The 16,842-nt window shown below is 46.5% G+C and overlaps 3 protein-coding genes across 6 annotated transcripts; 1 reads left to right on the forward strand and 2 right to left on the reverse strand.

Moving 5' to 3' along the window:
• Window positions 1-369: 369 nt before the first annotated feature.
• On the reverse strand, window positions 370-4,977 carry mtfr2 (mitochondrial fission regulator 2). 2 transcript variants are annotated; one of them, XM_018730094.2, is made up of 7 exons: window positions 4,938-4,977; window positions 3,714-3,818; window positions 3,361-3,485; window positions 3,041-3,225; window positions 1,753-2,041; window positions 1,319-1,502; window positions 370-1,018 (listed from the first exon to the last, which is right to left on the reverse strand). In XM_018730094.2, the coding sequence occupies exons 2-7, from the start codon at window positions 3,816-3,818 to the stop codon at window positions 974-976; spliced, it is 933 nt and encodes a 310-aa protein (XP_018585610.2). In that variant the 5' UTR covers window positions 4,938-4,977; the 3' UTR covers window positions 370-973. The 2 variants fall into 2 exon arrangements, with proteins under 2 accessions (XP_018585610.2, XP_018585598.2); XM_018730082.2 differs by lacking the exon at window positions 4,938-4,977 and adding an exon at window positions 4,739-4,878.
• Window positions 4,978-5,170: 193 nt separating this feature from the next.
• armc1l (armadillo repeat containing 1, like) lies at window positions 5,171-8,624 on the forward strand. Its single transcript, XM_018730166.2, has 7 exons — window positions 5,171-5,230; window positions 5,881-6,045; window positions 6,261-6,352; window positions 6,606-6,792; window positions 6,890-7,006; window positions 7,178-7,252; window positions 8,416-8,624. Exons 2-7 carry the CDS (start codon window positions 5,893-5,895, stop codon window positions 8,605-8,607), a joined length of 816 nt encoding a protein of 271 aa, XP_018585682.1. The 5' UTR covers window positions 5,171-5,230; window positions 5,881-5,892; the 3' UTR covers window positions 8,608-8,624.
• A 248-nt stretch (window positions 8,625-8,872) lies between these two features.
• Window positions 8,873-16,587, reverse strand: LOC108920036 (bcl-2-associated transcription factor 1-like). 3 transcript variants are annotated; one of them, XM_018728500.2, is made up of 11 exons: window positions 16,487-16,587; window positions 15,157-15,285; window positions 14,302-15,021; window positions 12,807-13,370; window positions 12,547-12,719; window positions 11,404-11,509; window positions 11,260-11,320; window positions 10,845-11,023; window positions 10,197-10,377; window positions 9,972-10,100; window positions 8,873-9,680 (listed from the first exon to the last, which is right to left on the reverse strand). In XM_018728500.2, exons 2-11 carry the CDS (start codon window positions 15,258-15,260, stop codon window positions 9,459-9,461), a joined length of 2,439 nt encoding a protein of 812 aa, XP_018584016.2. In that variant the 5' UTR covers window positions 15,261-15,285; window positions 16,487-16,587; the 3' UTR covers window positions 8,873-9,458. The 3 variants fall into 3 exon arrangements, with proteins under 3 accessions (XP_018584016.2, XP_018584008.2, XP_018584023.2); XM_018728492.2 differs by having other exon boundaries at window positions 16,475-16,587; XM_018728507.2 differs by lacking the exons at window positions 8,873-9,680; window positions 9,972-10,100 and having other exon boundaries at window positions 10,295-10,526; window positions 16,475-16,587.
• Window positions 16,588-16,842: the final 255 nt, after the last annotated feature.

Here is a 16,842-nt window from a genome sequence, read left to right on the forward strand (position 1 = left end):
TCTCCAAGATTTTAACAGAACAAGTGGATGACAACTGATGGATGTTTATCTGTGACTTTCGAGTTATGAACAAATGAAAATACGAGCAACCCTCAGATCCCACTTACATTCATAAGTTGACGAATCAGTGTACTTAAATTATTTCTTTACTTATTTAAAAAAAAAAAAAAAAAAAGTGTTGAAGCCCTGAATCTTGCTGGTGACCCAACCTCCACATGACCACATCCCCCATCCTGTTCAACCTGCACAATGAACACCAGCTGGATGAAAACAGATGAGAACGCAGGTATAAGCAGCCTTGAAATGAAAAACTGAACCTTTATGAAAATACAGTAGTTTTATTTTCAAGGAAGTGAATAAATTCCCCATTAATATTTACAAATTACACACATGGAGCATATTGTTCGTTGTCTTGTTGCTCTTCCTCATGCACATCCCTCCCAGACAGGAAAATGAACATCATTGATAGATACAAAATTTACAGCAAGTATGTGGGCCACACACTACCCAGAATTCCCTCTGGCAGCAACACATTAGCCTCGCTGCTTTGGAACAACAAGAAACCTGCTGAATGATCCTCAGGAGGACACACCTGGCAGGACAGGTGAGAGTGAGAGCTCCCACCCCAGAGGAGGGACCCCCACTGAGAACCTGAGTGTGACAGACTGCTCCGACTGCACACCAGGATTTTAACCTTCCCCGTCTGCAGCTACATTACAGTCCAGTCGGAGTGCGGACATAATTAACAGGAAATTTCCAATTCTCTCTTCGCAAACCACATGTTCTTTTATTCTCTCTAGGGAAGAAAATAAAAGTGGGAGTACATTCCTCAGTGTGTTTGAATAAAATTAACAGCGAACATTAGCAGGGAAAGTGATTTCACGCTAGCGGTTGTCCTCACATCGACGAGACAGAGGAGCAGAGACGCCGAAGAGCCGAGCCCTCTTTGTGATTGGCTGATGGCTGACCTGGATCACAGGTGTAATCTTCCCTGCTCACGCCTGACATGGTGAGCAACCTGAAAGAACACACAAGTCTTTCACTATGACATGTACACGCTAGCTGCCTGTATGACATTCCATGTGTCCTTCTGTGCCTCCTGTCGATCGAAAAATGCTTTTACAAGTAAATTGTAACTTTCCTCTCCATTGCCACAGCTGAAAACTTCTCTGAAAGTCTGGTTAAGATCCTCTCAAAGGTACAGAACCAGGCGTGCCTTCGGGGACCGTGTAGCTGGTTCAGCTGCATGCCTATTTACACTAAGAAAACACCAACAGGACGCACGCACACGCACACACTCACTCACTCAGTCACTCACACTAGGAACCTCTGGGCTTCCGAACGGGGACGACTCAAAGGAGCGATTCTCCTTGTCGAAGGAGTCGTCCTGACGCCGGTGTGCAAACTTCCTCTTGAGAGCCTCAGCTATGATTGCAGCTGGGTCTGAGGATGGCGCTGGTTCCTTTGTCCTCACCTTCCTCACGGGAGTCCCTCCGGGTGACCTGCACACACAAGAGTCATATAATCCAGCCCTTCATCTTATCACACTGCTTCTACAGGAAACATGTCATGATTTCGATTTTATTACCTACATTCTGTTCACAACAGTACGGCTCCTGAATCTTATGAACAATATAACTTGGAGCTCCAGGCGGAGACATTTAAAGCAAGTTGGGCAAGACGCTGTCGCTGGCGAGACCTGCAGAGAACATGCACCTTCAATAGCAGTTACACACCTGGCTCAAGACCCACCTGTCCACTGCACGGAGTTTGACCTGGTTCAGCTCCTTTAGCACCTCCATCATTCTAGGCGCTTTCCCACACTTTGACTCTGCCACCTGCTGGGGGCGCTCTGGGACCTCTGGGCAACACTGAGTGGGCAGATCCCTTGATGTGGCGTGTGTGGTTCCACAGACAGGAAGAGGGGGAGGAAGAGGAGGTGCTGGGGGAGGGGGCAGTGGGCAGTGTGGAGTGGAGGTGAAGAGCGGAGAAGTCAAAGGTCTTTCTGGAGACTCCAGATTGTTCTGGGGAGGGACTGGACCTACAACAGAGTAAACCAAGGGGCTTCTGCTTTTATCTTTCTTAAAGCAACCTCATGAAATTGAAAAAGTATGCTTGGTTTGTAAAACATTGTTAAAAAAAGGAAAAAAATCTCACTAGCAAAATTTCATATTTATAACAGTAGATTCAACAGCAAAGGACTAATTCATAGTGATCCTAAGCAGTATATAAGTATCATGTTACATTTACCTGACACTTTTCTCCAGAGCAACTTACAATGTTAAGGTTACAATTATTTATCCATTTATACAGCTGGGTAATTTTTACTGGAGCAGTTATAGAGCAAGTACCTTGCTCAAGGGTAGTACAGCTGGAGGCAGGGATCAAACCTGCAACCTTAGGATCCAGAGACAGTAACTCTAACCACTACGTCCCCATCTACGTCCCCAGCTTACGTCCAGCTGTCCCCATCTTAACCGCAATTAACTGTAAAGCCCTAAAACTACTGAGCTATGTACTCATTTTTATGTATTTTATTCCTCTGATGTTTGTTTTTCCTCCTTCCACTGTATCTGTTTTTTTAATAAATAATTTAAAAAAAAAAAAAAAAAGATGCTCCAGCTTCAGGTTCCTTCAAGTACTTGTGTCCTTCCTGGGATCCTTCCCTGACACCATCTCATATTGCTCACTTTTACTATGAATACAGCAGGACAGTTTCAACAATTCCTCTGTCAAAAGTCACTTCCTGGGGAAAAATATGTGACCCTCCACTGCACAGTCAGTGCCTTAACGAATGCGCTACTTAATGTCAGGGAACAAGCCTTTAGTGATAATTCTGGAGAAAATTTAGTCACAATTCTGACGATAACTTCGGCAGCGTAGTGATTAAAGTTGCTGCCTTTAGACTGCAAGGGTGCAGGTTCAAATCCCACCTCCAACTGTTGTACCCATGAGCAAGGTACTTACTCTACATTGCCCCAGTACAATTAACCAGCTGTATAAATGTATAGATAAAGGCAGATACCACAGAGCCACCCACCTGGTGACGAACTAACTATCTTGGCGATCTGGGCACGCAGCCGTAGCAGCTCATCCTCAAGGGCTGTGATCTTCTTGAGAGCTGCGATGTTACTGTGCTCCTCGATGTTCTCCAGCCGCGTCCTCAGGGCAAGGGCCATGGGACGCTCGTGAGCCCCGCCACTTCCGGGACGACGGATGCAGTTCCTGCAACGCGGTGGGCTTTTTTTATAGTGGAAAGGGTGTGTGGCACCTGGACAGTAGGGCTATGATCTGACTGAGACAAACAAGAAATGTTCTGGAACTGCACAGAGTGTCTTCAGCATTACTGCAGTATATTACCTCAACTTTGCAAACGGTTCACTGTCATTAGTCGAAACCCACATGACATCTGCAAAGGATGGAACAGCAGGACCCTTATCAGGACTTTCCTCACCATCATGCCACCGGGGTGTCAAAAGAGGGACCTGCAGTGGCACAATTGACAGTAAACATGTGCCCTGAAGAGTGTATACAAACACACTGAGCACAGTAACAAATGCTTGAGTAACATGTTTTCAAAAATACAAACAGTCCCTGAGTTATTTTTGTATTTTGGATTACAAACGGCTCTTTTTAACTCGAGGAGCTGGTGTGTATAGTCAAGTGTAGTGAGGGTGCACGTGCAGCACATGATATGCCTGTTGTCACCGTACCTGAAAGTGGACTCGCGGACAGGGGGTCAAGGGCAGCTTGGTCCCAATCATGCGGACGAGGCTGCGGTACTGTCCGCACAGCCCGTTTTCCCAAACGGGCGCCATCTGAACAAACACAACTGTATTCATGTTGTAGCACGCGGTGCTGAAGCAAAGAATGAAGACAATGCATTTCCCAAAATAACGTGGCACTTCTTTAGCGCCCAAACCAGCCAGGAGCTCAGCCCACTCCCTCGTCTCTTACGTTAGTAATAACCCAAAACAACCAGGATGTACAACCAACCCAAAAGTGTTAAACAGTACAACACCAATGGATGGCTGGTAGCATAACGGTTAACGCTGTTACCTTTGAATCCAAAGATCACAGGTTTGATCCCCAGCTGTAGTACCCTTGAGGAAGGTACTTACCCTAAACTACTCTGGTAAAATTATCCAGCTGTATGAATGGGTCAATAATTGTAAATCACTTTGGAAAAAAAAGCATTAAAATAAATAATGTAAATACCTGCATCCATAAACAACTCATTAAGAATGTGAAGTTAAATAAGAGAGGCACATCCTTGCCCCAATATCTAGCTTAGCAGGACAGCGATACAATTTCATTCCACAACAGCAGGGGGTGTAGTGTTTAGCTGCCACCTTTCACTGAAGACCAGCCCAGGTTTGAATCACAACTCCTACCTACCTTGAGCAAGACAGTTACCCTGGCCAGGCTGAATTCATAGTAAAAAAGAACCAGCTATAGCCTATATTAGGTAAATAAGTGTCAGTTAGACAATAAATGATCAATATACACCGCTGGTTATTTATAATTCCTTAACTGACACTTCAGACTGTGACTATTTACACTGATTTATTCGGAATCCTCCTGCTCCTCTCTGTCATTATTCTCTTCCGACCGAAATCCCCACACAGAATAATATATTTTCCGAATTTATTTGACCCGAAACCACAACTGAGCTGCAGCACGGAGATAACATAACGGATATGATATGACGGATCAAATATGATAACGGAATTTTTACCACGTCCGCTGGAACTCCAAAATACTCGAGGATATAGCGCACAAGTTCGAGAACGTCGGCGAAGAGAGACATTTAAAACTCGTACTAATGAAATGTAGTATTTAAAAAAAATAAATAAATAAATAAATAAATAAAATAAAATAAAAAACAAGAAGAGGAGAGACGACTAGACAAGACAGAACCGAACAACGACAGCAACCTTCGTCACAGACACCCCTCGGGCCCCTGCTCGCGCCACTTCCGGCTTTTCGGAAAACTCAAAAAAAGCCGCGTCAACAAACACGTTGGTAATTGGACATTATCGGGGCGCTGGCAAAAAAAAACAACAAATGAACAAGCAGAGACCAAACGTCACGCTGATTGGTCAATATCAAGGCCCGTAAACAAAACAACCAATCCATTCGGACAATGGTGCGACGTCCCCTTCACTAAACCACCAATCACTTTGAACAACGAGCAGTTCGTGCGAAATTCGGATTTGGAACTTTGCAGGTGAATTGCTGCTAGCTTTTATATACTCGTTTATTTATTGTATTTTCTTTTACTGAGTAGTTAATATTTTCATAATTTCACATAACAGCGATCTCGATATTTCTTCTCATATATTAATTTTACGTAGTTAAGCGGACATTCCTACATTATTGACGGAGAGAGTAGCTCAATTCCGTAACTGTTGACATAACTTCAGCTCAACAAATGTTAAATGAGGAATTAAGTACAGTAAATAAGTATAGTGTGAAGTATAAATTCTAGAGTATACCGAAGAAACGTACGACACGTGACGTGCAGACTGAGTGTACTGTGTGACTGACTGTAACTTACTATATACTAACACACAGTGTGTGCAAATAAATAACGGCAGTAGTAGTGATTGATTGTTTAGTAACCAAACACTGAACAACTACTGGCTAGTAATCCATGTAGCCGTTATGAATAACTGCTTGTCCAGCACAGGGTTCCAGTGGTCTGGAGCCTATCCTGGAAGCATAGGGCATGACGTGGAACATCAGTCCATTGCAGGGCAATCACACGCACAGTAATGAATGATCCGTTATTGAAAAACAAGCTGCAGTACAGTAACTACGCTACGGGTTACCCCGGGAGCACAGCTGTACTTGAGCATAAATCCTTTTTTTCTGCAGGAATCCATAAGGATGATGGACACCCTTTCGGTCGTGGACCAGCTGAGGGACTTGGCCTCGGAGCCGCAGAACCGGGAGGCGATAGTGCAGGACCAGGGTTGCCTCCCCGGCCTCGTTCTCTTCCTGGATCACCTGGATCCTCAGGTGCTCTTCTCCACTTTGCAGGTATGTCTACACTGTCTATTCTCATTGAAGATTGCTAGCAGTCTGCTATAGGCCCCCATCACAAATATTTCCCCCCCAGGAAAAGCCATTATTGTGAATACCTAAATTTGCCAAAAAATGTGACGTTAACGGAGATTTACCACTTGGTTTTAACCCTTTCCAGTTGTGCCACCTGCTCAGTGTCATTGGTTGACCTCGGACCGATCTCGTTTCAGACTCTTCGTTACCTTGCGGAGGCTCCTCTCAACAGGGAGAGAATGAGGAAAGAACTGGGTATGATGGTCAGCCTGGAAAAGCTGATGGAGAGGTGAGCTTGTTGGGTGGGAATTGGTCTCTTATCACTTGACTGCACTGCTCTGCAAAGTCATAGTTCTGTTAGATTGTGAACCACAGTAATTGTGAAGTCACCCATTTGTTTTTCCATTATTATTTCACAGTGTAAATCCAAGTTTTATGCTGGAAATTACAACTTTTTACAAGCAGATGTTACTCATTTTGTGTTACTTCCAATGACTCTCAGAACAACAGGCTAACTGTAATGAGCGTTTGGCTTTTCGCAGAGCTGACGGGCAGGATGACATTGGCAGTCTGGCCAAAGAGGTGTACGGTGTACTGAGCAGGTCCTTCACCACTGGGGGCCCCAAAAGCCCGGAGCGCTCGAGAAGAATCAAATCACAGTTCTTCATCAACAGTTCCAACAAGAAGGCCAAGTCGGTGACTCTTCACATAGAGGGACTTGACACTGTGGTACATTTTCCACTTTTTTCAGCCTGCTGAGATGAGATTCAGCTTTGTTCATTCGAGGTTTAAACAATTCAATGCTGAAATTCTCCTTTACGCATAGGATCACCGCGGTATCTGTGAAGATGCTCTGCTGAAGGTCAAGGGGGTCATCAGCTTTACTTTCCAAACAGCGCTGAAGAGGTGTACTGTGCGCATCCGTTCTGACCTGCCCACCGAAGTGAGAACTGCTTCTTTGAACTTTTCCAGTTTGACTCGTTCATGAAGATGAAGCCCATTGATTATTAAATAGTAAATCCACCATAATCTCCTCAGGTGCCCCATAAATGGATTTACTTTAATGCAAAATATTTGAATTGAAGTTTAAGAACCCTCTGGTTTTACCTTGCAGTGTTTAGCATCTGCCATTGCAGCCACCAGAGTGCTGACAGCGCAGCAGGTTGTGAAGAATGAAGCAGGAGAAGAGGTGAGCTTCCACCTCTACATCTGTCAGCATGGTAGCAGATGTGTACACCCAACATGTATGTAATGCTTCCTTCATACAGACAGAAGGGGTCCGTGTACATTGCGTTAGTTCTTGTATTTTGAAATTGGAAACAAAATGCGAATTACGATTCCTTCATTTTGTTTTAAAAATGAAAAATTATGAATTAACTATGTTTAAAAACCATTTTTTGCTCAATGTAAAATATGCCTCAATTTCTTGCGGTCTTATTTTTTGACCAAGTTATTTCATTTTGTGATATTCTTGAACCTGGGTGTAAACGAATTGAAACCGTGTATAATCTATCAAAGGCTTCGTCGAACATGCTGGCTTCGCTCCGAGTTATTCATAAATTAATATGGATCACTACATGCTTTTCAAAAGCGGCAAGAGTGACAGTAAGGGAGGATGACATGTCCACCGAGAAAATCGGCAGCATTTTCTGGTGCTACTTCTTAATCTTACAAATTAAGCGCAGGTGTTAAAAGCACCATGAAGTTCTAGTTTACATTTATTGATTTAGCAGATGCTTTTCTCCAAAGCGACTTCCAACGAACTATGTAATCAGCCCACACACCTTATTCACCAAGGTGACTTACACTGCTATATACACTACTTACAATGAGTCACTCATCCATACACCAGTGGAACACACACACACACACTCTGTCACTCGCCCACTATGGGGGAACCTGAACAGCCTGTCTTTGGACTGTGGGAGGAAACCAGAGCACCCAGAGAGCATGCAAACTCCACACAGACTGAGTGCGGATTGAACCCACGTCCTTTCGCACCACCCACGCGCTGTGAGACGGCAGCGCTACTCGCTGTGCTGTCGTGCCACCCGTTCTAGGTTAGGCTACTTGTTAGACTGGAAATATTGTGCACTTTAGGGCATTCATCATATTTGGTATTGTGAGATTTTGATTTCTACACTTTGTATGATTAAACAAAAAGAGAAAATGCTTTGTGTACTCAAACGATAAGCCGTTTTCTCATTTTTCTGCTTTCAATATTAAATCAAAAAAATGAATGAAGGCATCGTAACTTGCATTTTTTTTCACTTTCAAATCAAAAAACAAATGAATGCAACATACAGGGACCTGAAGGGTTCATGCATTTTCTTTCCTCCCTCACCACTGAAGATTGTGATTCCACTACGCTGCACAGCCCCCACTGTGGAGGAAAACACTCACCTGCCTGATTACCTGCCTGAGGACGAGAGTCCGAAGCATGAGCATGACAGGGCGATCTCTCGAACCACCACCAAGGGCGAGTCTAGCGGGAGCTGGCTCAACACTGCTGCCAGTTTCCTCACTAAGACATTTTACTGGTGAAGCTGTAATACCATTTGTCCCGTGTCTGTGTGTTCTACATGTTCATCAATTTGTACATTCTGTACATAGAAGTTTTCATGGCTTATAGGCCATTGAAGTGTGCTGGTGTGTGGACTTGTTCACCTTATTTGAGGTCAAATAATAAACTTGTCAATGTTATATGCAAAGTGTGCTGGACCACAGGTCAAATGAGTGCATGAAGAAAATTTGTGTCGGACGTCTCCGTGGGCCAAATGTACGCTCCACAAAACACAAGGCAGCGACATGCGAAATAAAACGCAGGTTTAATATGCCCTAACTGTGACATTAACTGAAAATTACGTCATACAGAAAAAAGGCTGCTTCATTGGTTATACATGTAAGTGGGCACCAATTACATAGATTTTCTTTGAAATATTTCTCACAAAAACCACCCTAGTAACTGCTAACTCAGTGTTTCTCCCGAACTTCCGTCTTTGGATGGACATGAGGGAAGACAAAGCATAGTAGACCAATGTCAACTCAAATCAAAGGTAACCCCATGAAAACTAATACAAAGCCTACCTACAGTAGAAGAAATGTTCTGAACAAACCCATTTTACCCAAATAGACATTCTTATTTTCTGTAACAAAAACATGTTGCGGACACACAACTTTGGGACACCAAAGAAGCTCCGTGTACCATCGCAGTCCCATCGCAATGTGACTGCTCCACATGTCTTACTAAAATTACTATCACTGCAATCATTACTTAACAAAAAACACTACTCTGTTGATAAGCAAAAAACAAAACAACACTTTCACATGCTACTCATACTCGTGGTAAAGCAAAGGACAAAACACATCCCAATCTGCTCAACCACTGTACCTTCTCACTCCACTTTCTCCTCTTTGTGGGTATCCTTCCTTTCCTCACACTCTGCATGGTCTTCCTCCTCCAGCTCCTCGTTCCCTTCACACTGGTACTTATCGTGGGTCCACTTTGGGCTACTCATGGACTTCCTAAAGGGAAATCGCCCCCTGCCCCGCTGGAAGACCCCTCGTCCGCGTCCTCTTTTAGCCCAGTAGTCTGTGCCATCGTCCCTGTCATCATGCTGGGGGGGGGGGCAGGCGAAGGCATTGAGCGAACAACAGGTAACCTTCAGATGGCAGCATTTCACAAACACTAGCCAACCAAATGTCTCCCTAGTAGTGTGTTTACTACCAGTGCTCACCAGGCTTTGCACTGTCTGAGCAAAGACCTCACCAGCACCTTGGTTGCTGTTTGATGCCCGACCAAATATCAGGACTTTAATATTATATAGTGAGGTTGATGGGACGGTCACCCTACATATGAGTTGTTGTACGTGGCACATGTCCTAAGTCGAGAACCACCTGAGACTCACCAGGAAATACTTCCTGCTCTTGGGAGTATACTCTGGGTCCCATTCCTCCTCCTTGGGCCTCTTCTGGAATGGGGCGGTTGGTGGGACGGCTCCCCGAGCCCTTCCCCGGCCCCCCCTGATGCGGAATTGCTGCACAGCGGGAGACACAACACACGAATGTGGAGAGAGTCCAGATACTGTCTTCCTGGCCCAAACAAGGAGTCCAGCCCCTCCCCCACTACTTACTAAAGTTCCTCTGGGTCGCATGGCAGTCTGTGGTCCTGTGCAGACCTTCTGCTCTGCTGGAGCCTTTCCTGGCTCCTCCCGGGCTCTCCGCCTGTCCCGGCCATCCTCACGGGACTCCGAGGACCTGGAGGAGGCCCTGGAGGAGCACCTGGAGTTACCCCTGTCTTTACTCTTGTGTTTGCTGGGAGAGAACCAGTTTGGAGCTCAGTCTTAAGGAAAGAGCCGTCCGGAGTTAACGTCATTTTCTTAAACTGGTGAATTAAAGGTCAGCCAGAGCTGGATCCGTACTGGTGCGGTAGCAACATGTAATGTACAGCACAGGGGCCGTCTCTAGACAACAGAGAAATGAAATGTAATACCATAGTGCAGCTCTTACACCTTTTGTTTAAGTGCACTGCAATGAAGTCCAACCTTGGGATATGCTGTTCCCTGGGTTATCTGACATTTTATTGTCATTTTTTGTTTGCTAATCCCAAATGTCCTCATCCAACAAAAGCCGCAAAAAACTGATTACTGCTGTAAAAGAAAATGGTCATTTTCACATAAATACAGGTGCGCAGAATAACAGTTGATTTCATTAATATTAGAAAATTTAATCAAAATCTTTTTTTCAGATCAGGAAAAGGTTCCTGCTGTTGCACTGCCTACCTGTCGTCCTTGAAAGGTTTGTAATCTTTGTGATCCTTGAATTCTTTGCCCAGTTTGTCCCCCTTCCTGGGTGGACTGGCATCCCGGGTCACCCTGGTCTCTTCGCGGTCATGGCGCTCATGGCTCCGATCAATATCATACCGCACGTCAGCAGAACCACATCTCGATTTTTTTTCATCCTATCAAGGTCACATATTTTGGTTCACAGTCGATATTCTGGCTTTCTTCAGAAACATAATCATACTTAAACTAGGAATACAAAGATGCATAAGTCTCAGCATTATGACACAAGGTCTCAATGCTTAATGTGTTTCCCAGTTTCTCACACACATGCACAGACCACTCGCTGCTGACCACTGAGAAAGTTTGATGACTGTGTGTATCTTTAACACCTGCATTCTAACAACTTTCATACCTTGGGGTCCTCCTTATAGATTCTGGACTTCTTAAATGCAGTTGGAGAGATGTCAATCCTCCTTTTGACAAAAAGAAGCGCGATTAGCGTTTGTTCGCTCAGCTGTAATACAGGAGTACATGGCAGACGAGCCCATTTGGTTACCTGTGGATCTCGGGACTTCGGTGTGCGGCCTCGTGCTCCACACCTGCTGTCTGATAGATAGTGAATCGCTCATGGAGGGACAGTGCAGGTGGCTCGAAGTGACGCTCTGTTGATGGCACAGCACAAATGGCCCAGTTAGCTCTGCAGGGGCTCCACACACTCGCTGTCTGCACCAGAGGAGACCTGCGGGTCCCCTGGCAGAACACACACACCGGTGATGCTGCACCTTCCAAGTTGCACACATCCGTGTTTACGGGATTTTACCTCCCGCCAGCTTCGAGTCACTGGAAGTGATGTAAATTGTTGCATTACAATAAGGGGACAAAAGCAGCTGTGTCTGCAGTCTAACCGTGACAAATGAGAACAGCGTCTCAGAAAACTTCAGCATTGCTCATTACATCTGTCATGATTTACAGCCGACATCAAGCTTTTATAATATCTGTACAAGTCTTCAAAACCTTGTTACACAAACAATTAAATACCATCAATGTAAGTATCTGAGTATGGGATGACAATGACAATATTGCAGTTGAAAAGTATCAAATTACTATTTAAAATGTATTCTTTCGGACACATTTACAGCATGTTGGAGAGGGCAACAATACAAGAAGCTTTGGTGAAGTCCATGTTTCAACTTACCGCCGCATCGTGTCAAACCCCATGCCTAACACTCGACCCATCCACTACCAGAGTAGTGCGTCAATCAAACCCAACATGGTGTGGGGAGCCATTTTGGAGCTATCAACCGATTTTACCCCAGGAACACAGGGGCTTCACCTGCGCCCCTTTCTCAAGTGTAATTACAGTAACATGGAAGTTGGCATTGCAATGCCCCCTCCGGGACTGGCATGACCTATTCGTAATGAAAGAGAGAACATCACTGTGCATGCTGCTCTGCATTTCCCATCAGCCCCTGCACAGCAGCACGGGACAAAGCCCGAAAGCATTGGCAAGGTCAAAAGAGCACATTTCCTCAAAAAAGTAGAAAAACATTCAAGTACAGAAAACATGTATCTTACAGCGGGGAACAAGTTGCAAACTTGTATTTCACTTACTTTTAAGAGCAAGAATTATTCCCCTTTTTGAAATGTTAATTAACAAAAGAAACCCCAGAAAGATGGAAGGCAGTGACCGGGTGGGTACCTCTGACGTAGTGAACCAAGAACACAATGTGGTGAACGAAGGCCTCAGCCGAGCTCTGGGGGGCCTGAGGCTGCATTATGTGGTGGAAGACGGAGCGGAAGGCCTGCTCCTTCCTGCTGGAGGTGGCGAGGGCACTGGCCAAGGAGCGGTCCACCGCTACAGAGAGCCCTGGGCTGGGGGCGAATGAGGAGACGTGACACGAGACACATGACCACACACTGCCATAACTTCTACATGTACGGAGGAAAGGGGACACTCACCCGGCATCTTCACGTTCAAGGGATGCCATTGTCATTTTGACCTGTGGCCAGCCCCCGTGGCTGGGGCCTGCTCTGGGAGCGTTCTCGGTCCTCCCTTCCAGGGGGTGCCAGTTCAGGAGCGACACTGCCTCCCGCTTGGCGGCGTACTGCTGCGCCCCCTCGGCCTGCTCGCTGTACCTGGTGGTGCTCAGCAGGAGGTTTGAGTCCTGGAACTTGTGTGCTCTCTCTGGCTCCTTGATCCCCTTAGGGCCATGGCCTTTACCCCTGGCTGGCTCCTCTGCATGGTCCTGCACCCACAGCGACTCCACTAAAGGGCCCTTGCTGGACTCAGCCTGGCTGCCCACTTTGAACTGGTGCGGCTGCCTGTAGGCCTGGGACTCGTCCTCTTCGGGCTCAGGGGAGTCTCCCAGAAAGGGAACCTTGTCGCCCTTCCTCTTGGCCCCCAAGTCTAGATCCAGATCACCCCACTGAACCCGTTCCTGCAGTCGGTCCTTTGGAGGGATGCTCCCCCACCCATCCCCTTTGTCCTGGAGAATGGTCCTCTCACTGGTCTCCTCCAGACCCCTGTGAAGGAGAAGTAAAGACAAACCAATTGCAGATTGCTCAATGTGAAGCCAACGGCCATAAAAGTACCCTGGTGCACATACAGATACAACCTTGTCATGGAATATACTGGACACAGTGATTATATTTGCAGTAAGTTACAGCAACACATTTATAACATTCGCAGGTTGAGCTCCTTCGGGGCTGGAAATTCACATCTTGTTTTTATTTTTCAAATCAGCAGTTCAGAGCACCATGCAGCACTGTGTGACAAGGTGCTGTAGCAGTCTTTCTGTTAAACCTAAGACCAGGATGTTCAGCTTACTCTGAATTTGGTGCTAAAACTTTAGGCCTGCATCTTGAGCAATGCAACCTGGCAGTTTACCAGATTCATCAAGACTGGCACATAAGATCGCTTGTAATCCCTTGCATGTGCTGAATGGCAAAAACCAAGTTATGCCTTCAAACAGACTGTTTAGATGCCCAAGGTTTAAACTCAGTAGGTTTAAGAATCCTTTTATTCCACATCTCAACCAGGATGCCTGTGGTCACATGTGCAATAACTGCTCTGCAGGACAGGGCAATAAGCGTAACGGGCAGAGTGCAACAAGGGTGTACAATATTCTGGTGAGTACAATGTGTGTATTCTGATAGTGTTGGTTTATTGGTATGAAATTATATGTCCAATTGAATTGTACTGGCCATTCCGTTTGTTTTTCTTTTATCCTCGATATGTAAAATGTCAATGTTTCTGATGGACAGAGCTGCTGTGATGCAAAACAAATTTCAACAAAATCTGATAATAAAGCTTGGCTGTATCTTATCGAATGGTCGCCGAAGTCGGATCTTTAACACTTCCTGCTACAATTCATCACCAAACCTAAACGTAATGTATATCCAGCTTGATTGTTCAGGCAGGAAACCTGGTAGAAGGGGGAGGGAGGGAGCGCACCTTTTAAAGTATTTCCCTGCTTTTGGAAGATCCTGTTCGTCACTCTGAGGGAAGAGGACCCTGCCGGTTGGGGCACTGGACAGACCTGGGGGGCCTTGTGAGGTGCTCCCTTGAGGAGCTGCCAGGTGAGTCTGTGAGCTAGAGTGGGAGGAGCCCTGTTTGGGGGGGCTGTGAGGGGGGCTGTTGTCCTCGTAGGTCGAGATGCCCATCCAGCTGTCAGAGAGCAGTGCCGGTGCCTTGGACTCCACCTGGGATGAGGTCCCCACAGCCAAGCCTCCTTGGATGGTCACGCCCTCTGGCACCGGAGGCCGACCCTCCTGCATCGAGCACTCTGTTCTCCTACTGGTTTTCTCTTGATTGCCGTGCCGTCTAGGCGGAGCCGGTGACGAAGAAGTGGACGACGAGTGGCGAGAAGCGGAGGACCGCCCTGACCGTGCCGACTTGCTGCGCGACCTCTGGGATGTGGACCTGTGCTTGGGGGTCCGGGAGCGAGATCGACCCCTACGAGGACTGCGCGAGTAGCGGCGGTTCTGCCAGTTGGGGCGGAAACCCCCGCGATGGTGGAAACGACCGGCACCCTGGAAAAACCCCCGGCCGCGGTTCCGAAAGCCATACGGTCGCCTCATGCCCCGGTTGGGGCGGAAATCCCGGCGGTACTCTCTCGGATAGTTCCGGTCTCGACTGCGGGAGTGGGAATGTGACCGTGAGCGAGACCTAGAGCTGTAGCAGGAGAGATAACAGAGCGCTGTTCCACTTGAGCGGCACAACTGTACAGGTAGCACAGGTCAGATCACACACACACAAGTCATACTGAGCTGGGCTTTGACCCCACACTCTACTGAATCATGCCTTTACCTGTACCGCTTCTTCCTGGAGCGTGAACGTGAGCGTGACCTGGAGCTGGAGCGAGAGCGTGACCTCGACTTGGAGGAGCGCGAGTGGGACTTGGACCGGACCATTGTCTCACACCAGGCTCTTTGTACCCTGAAAACAGAGTTTGTTTACTGTCTTTGCATGTTGGAAACTGACCCAAGTCTTCATTTTAAAACCTGCTCCAACATTAACTGTGACATCATCACAGAAACAGCACATTTTTGACAGACTCATTTTGGAAGTGTTCAGAGCTCCTTCATATAACGAAGGCTGCTGTAAAAAAAACCCATAACGAACCGTCAGCTCAAGCTTCTGAGAAAAACCTCTAGAACAGAAATTTTGATTCGAAATATGATCGATGAAGAGACTGAGCACCACACAAGGTGGTAGAAGTTATGGCATGTGACATGCCTTCCCCTGCAGGATAATCTCAAACACACACACACTACAGGCAATTCAGCATTATCAATTCACCTGAAACACACAATCCTTCTCAGGACAAGCGATCGTTAAAATTGGATGGATGGATGGATGATGAAGGAAAAGAGGAAAGGAAACAGAAAAGAGGATGCATGCAATTTTGAACACGTGGCTCTTAAGACTGGATTTAAAGGAGTCCAGAGCTGTTCTGACATTATGGACTTGGTTTTGAATTATACTGTGAAAAAAACACCTAAATGTTGTGCATGTTTAGTAAAAACGAGAGAACCTTTCGTCGCTCAGTAACGTATTATTCATTTTTTCCCCCCCATTAAACTGAGCTACGAAGAATGAATTAATTTTGTGGAAGATAACGAATTCCTCGTGATGCGAGGGAGGCACGTGATCAGCGCTCATCTTCACTGATGCCATGCATGCATACGGGGGGGAGATTCAATGAAATCTTTTCAATTAAATGTTTAATATAGTGGGTGTTGTTCAGTCCTGACGCCCGCGGTGAAAGTGAGTTCGCTGCGTTGCGCTACACCTGCACACTGCCTGGTCTGGAATGTGTTTGCGCTGCCCTGGCTGCACCGCTTGCGCAGTTCCCCGCGCAACTGCGGCACCCCCACACAGCAGCCAGACTCCTGACGAGCACCTAGTCTTCATTTTTTCGTCCTTCCCAAACGAACACTCTGGCCCACAGTGTCAATATTTAGTTTCATTCGCTCGTTTCTTTTTGTTTTTCCCATCCAACAACAACAGCCGCTCACGCGCTGAGAACAGTTAGTAAAACGAACTAGGCGCCAATCAATAATTGCCCAGCAGCTCTGTGCGCGACTGGGTATGTTCGCATTTAATGCGCGCGCACGCGCCTCACCTCTCTATTCACCTATTTATCTTCTCTTTTTTTAGCTTGTTCTTTTCGTATTTCTCGTTTTCAGTTCTGTTTCTCTGTGTACCGCCACCTCCCCCTTCGCTCGAAGGACTTCGGGTTTGAAGGCCACGACCCGGGCGGTGGGGGCTGCTGGGTGACGCTGCGGAGCGACGGCGGCCCCTACTGGCCGGAGGCCGAACTACAGCACGACACTTGGTGGGACTCGAACCAGAAAACTATTGACTGCGAGTCCCTATCTGTGCGTAGTAAATGTGTTCCGCACAAATCGCTCAAGCAAGTGCGTTTATAACCACCTAACCGGATTCCGTTTCTTCACGGGGTGTGGTGGCACAGTGGGTTGGACCAGGTCC

Source organism: Scleropages formosus, chromosome 1 (assembly GCF_900964775.1).
Source record: "Scleropages formosus chromosome 1, fSclFor1.1, whole genome shotgun sequence".
Lineage (NCBI taxonomy): Eukaryota > Metazoa > Chordata > Actinopteri > Osteoglossiformes > Osteoglossidae > Scleropages > Scleropages formosus.

Coding starts and splice junctions, on each gene's coding strand:
- LOC108920036 (XM_018728500.2), bottom strand. CDS start 15,260: ATGGTCCGGTCCAAGTCCCACTCGCGCTCCTCCAAGTCGAGGTCACGC. Junction 11,321..11,403: donor CGAAGTCCCGAGATCCACAG/GTAACCAAATGG, acceptor TTTTGTCAAAAG/GAGGATTGACATCTCTCCAA. Junction 9,681..9,971: donor AGAGCAGGAAGTATTTCCTG/GTGAGTCTCAGG, acceptor CCCCCCCCCCAG/CATGATGACAGGGACGATGG.
- mtfr2 (XM_018730082.2), bottom strand. CDS start 4,810: ATGTCTCTCTTCGCCGACGTTCTCGAACTTGTGCGCTATATCCTCGAG. Junction 3,226..3,360: donor GAACCGTTTGCAAAGTTGAG/GTAATATACTGC, acceptor ACCGCGTTGCAG/GAACTGCATCCGTCGTCCCG. Junction 1,019..1,318: donor GAAGCCCAGAGGTTCCTAGT/GTGAGTGACTGA, acceptor GTGTTCTTTCAG/GTTGCTCACCATGTCAGGCG.
- armc1l (XM_018730166.2), top strand. CDS start 5,893: ATGATGGACACCCTTTCGGTCGTGGACCAGCTGAGGGACTTGGCCTCG. Junction 6,046..6,260: donor TGCTCTTCTCCACTTTGCAG/GTATGTCTACAC, acceptor ATCTCGTTTCAG/ACTCTTCGTTACCTTGCGGA. Junction 6,353..6,605: donor CTGGAAAAGCTGATGGAGAG/GTGAGCTTGTTG, acceptor GGCTTTTCGCAG/AGCTGACGGGCAGGATGACA.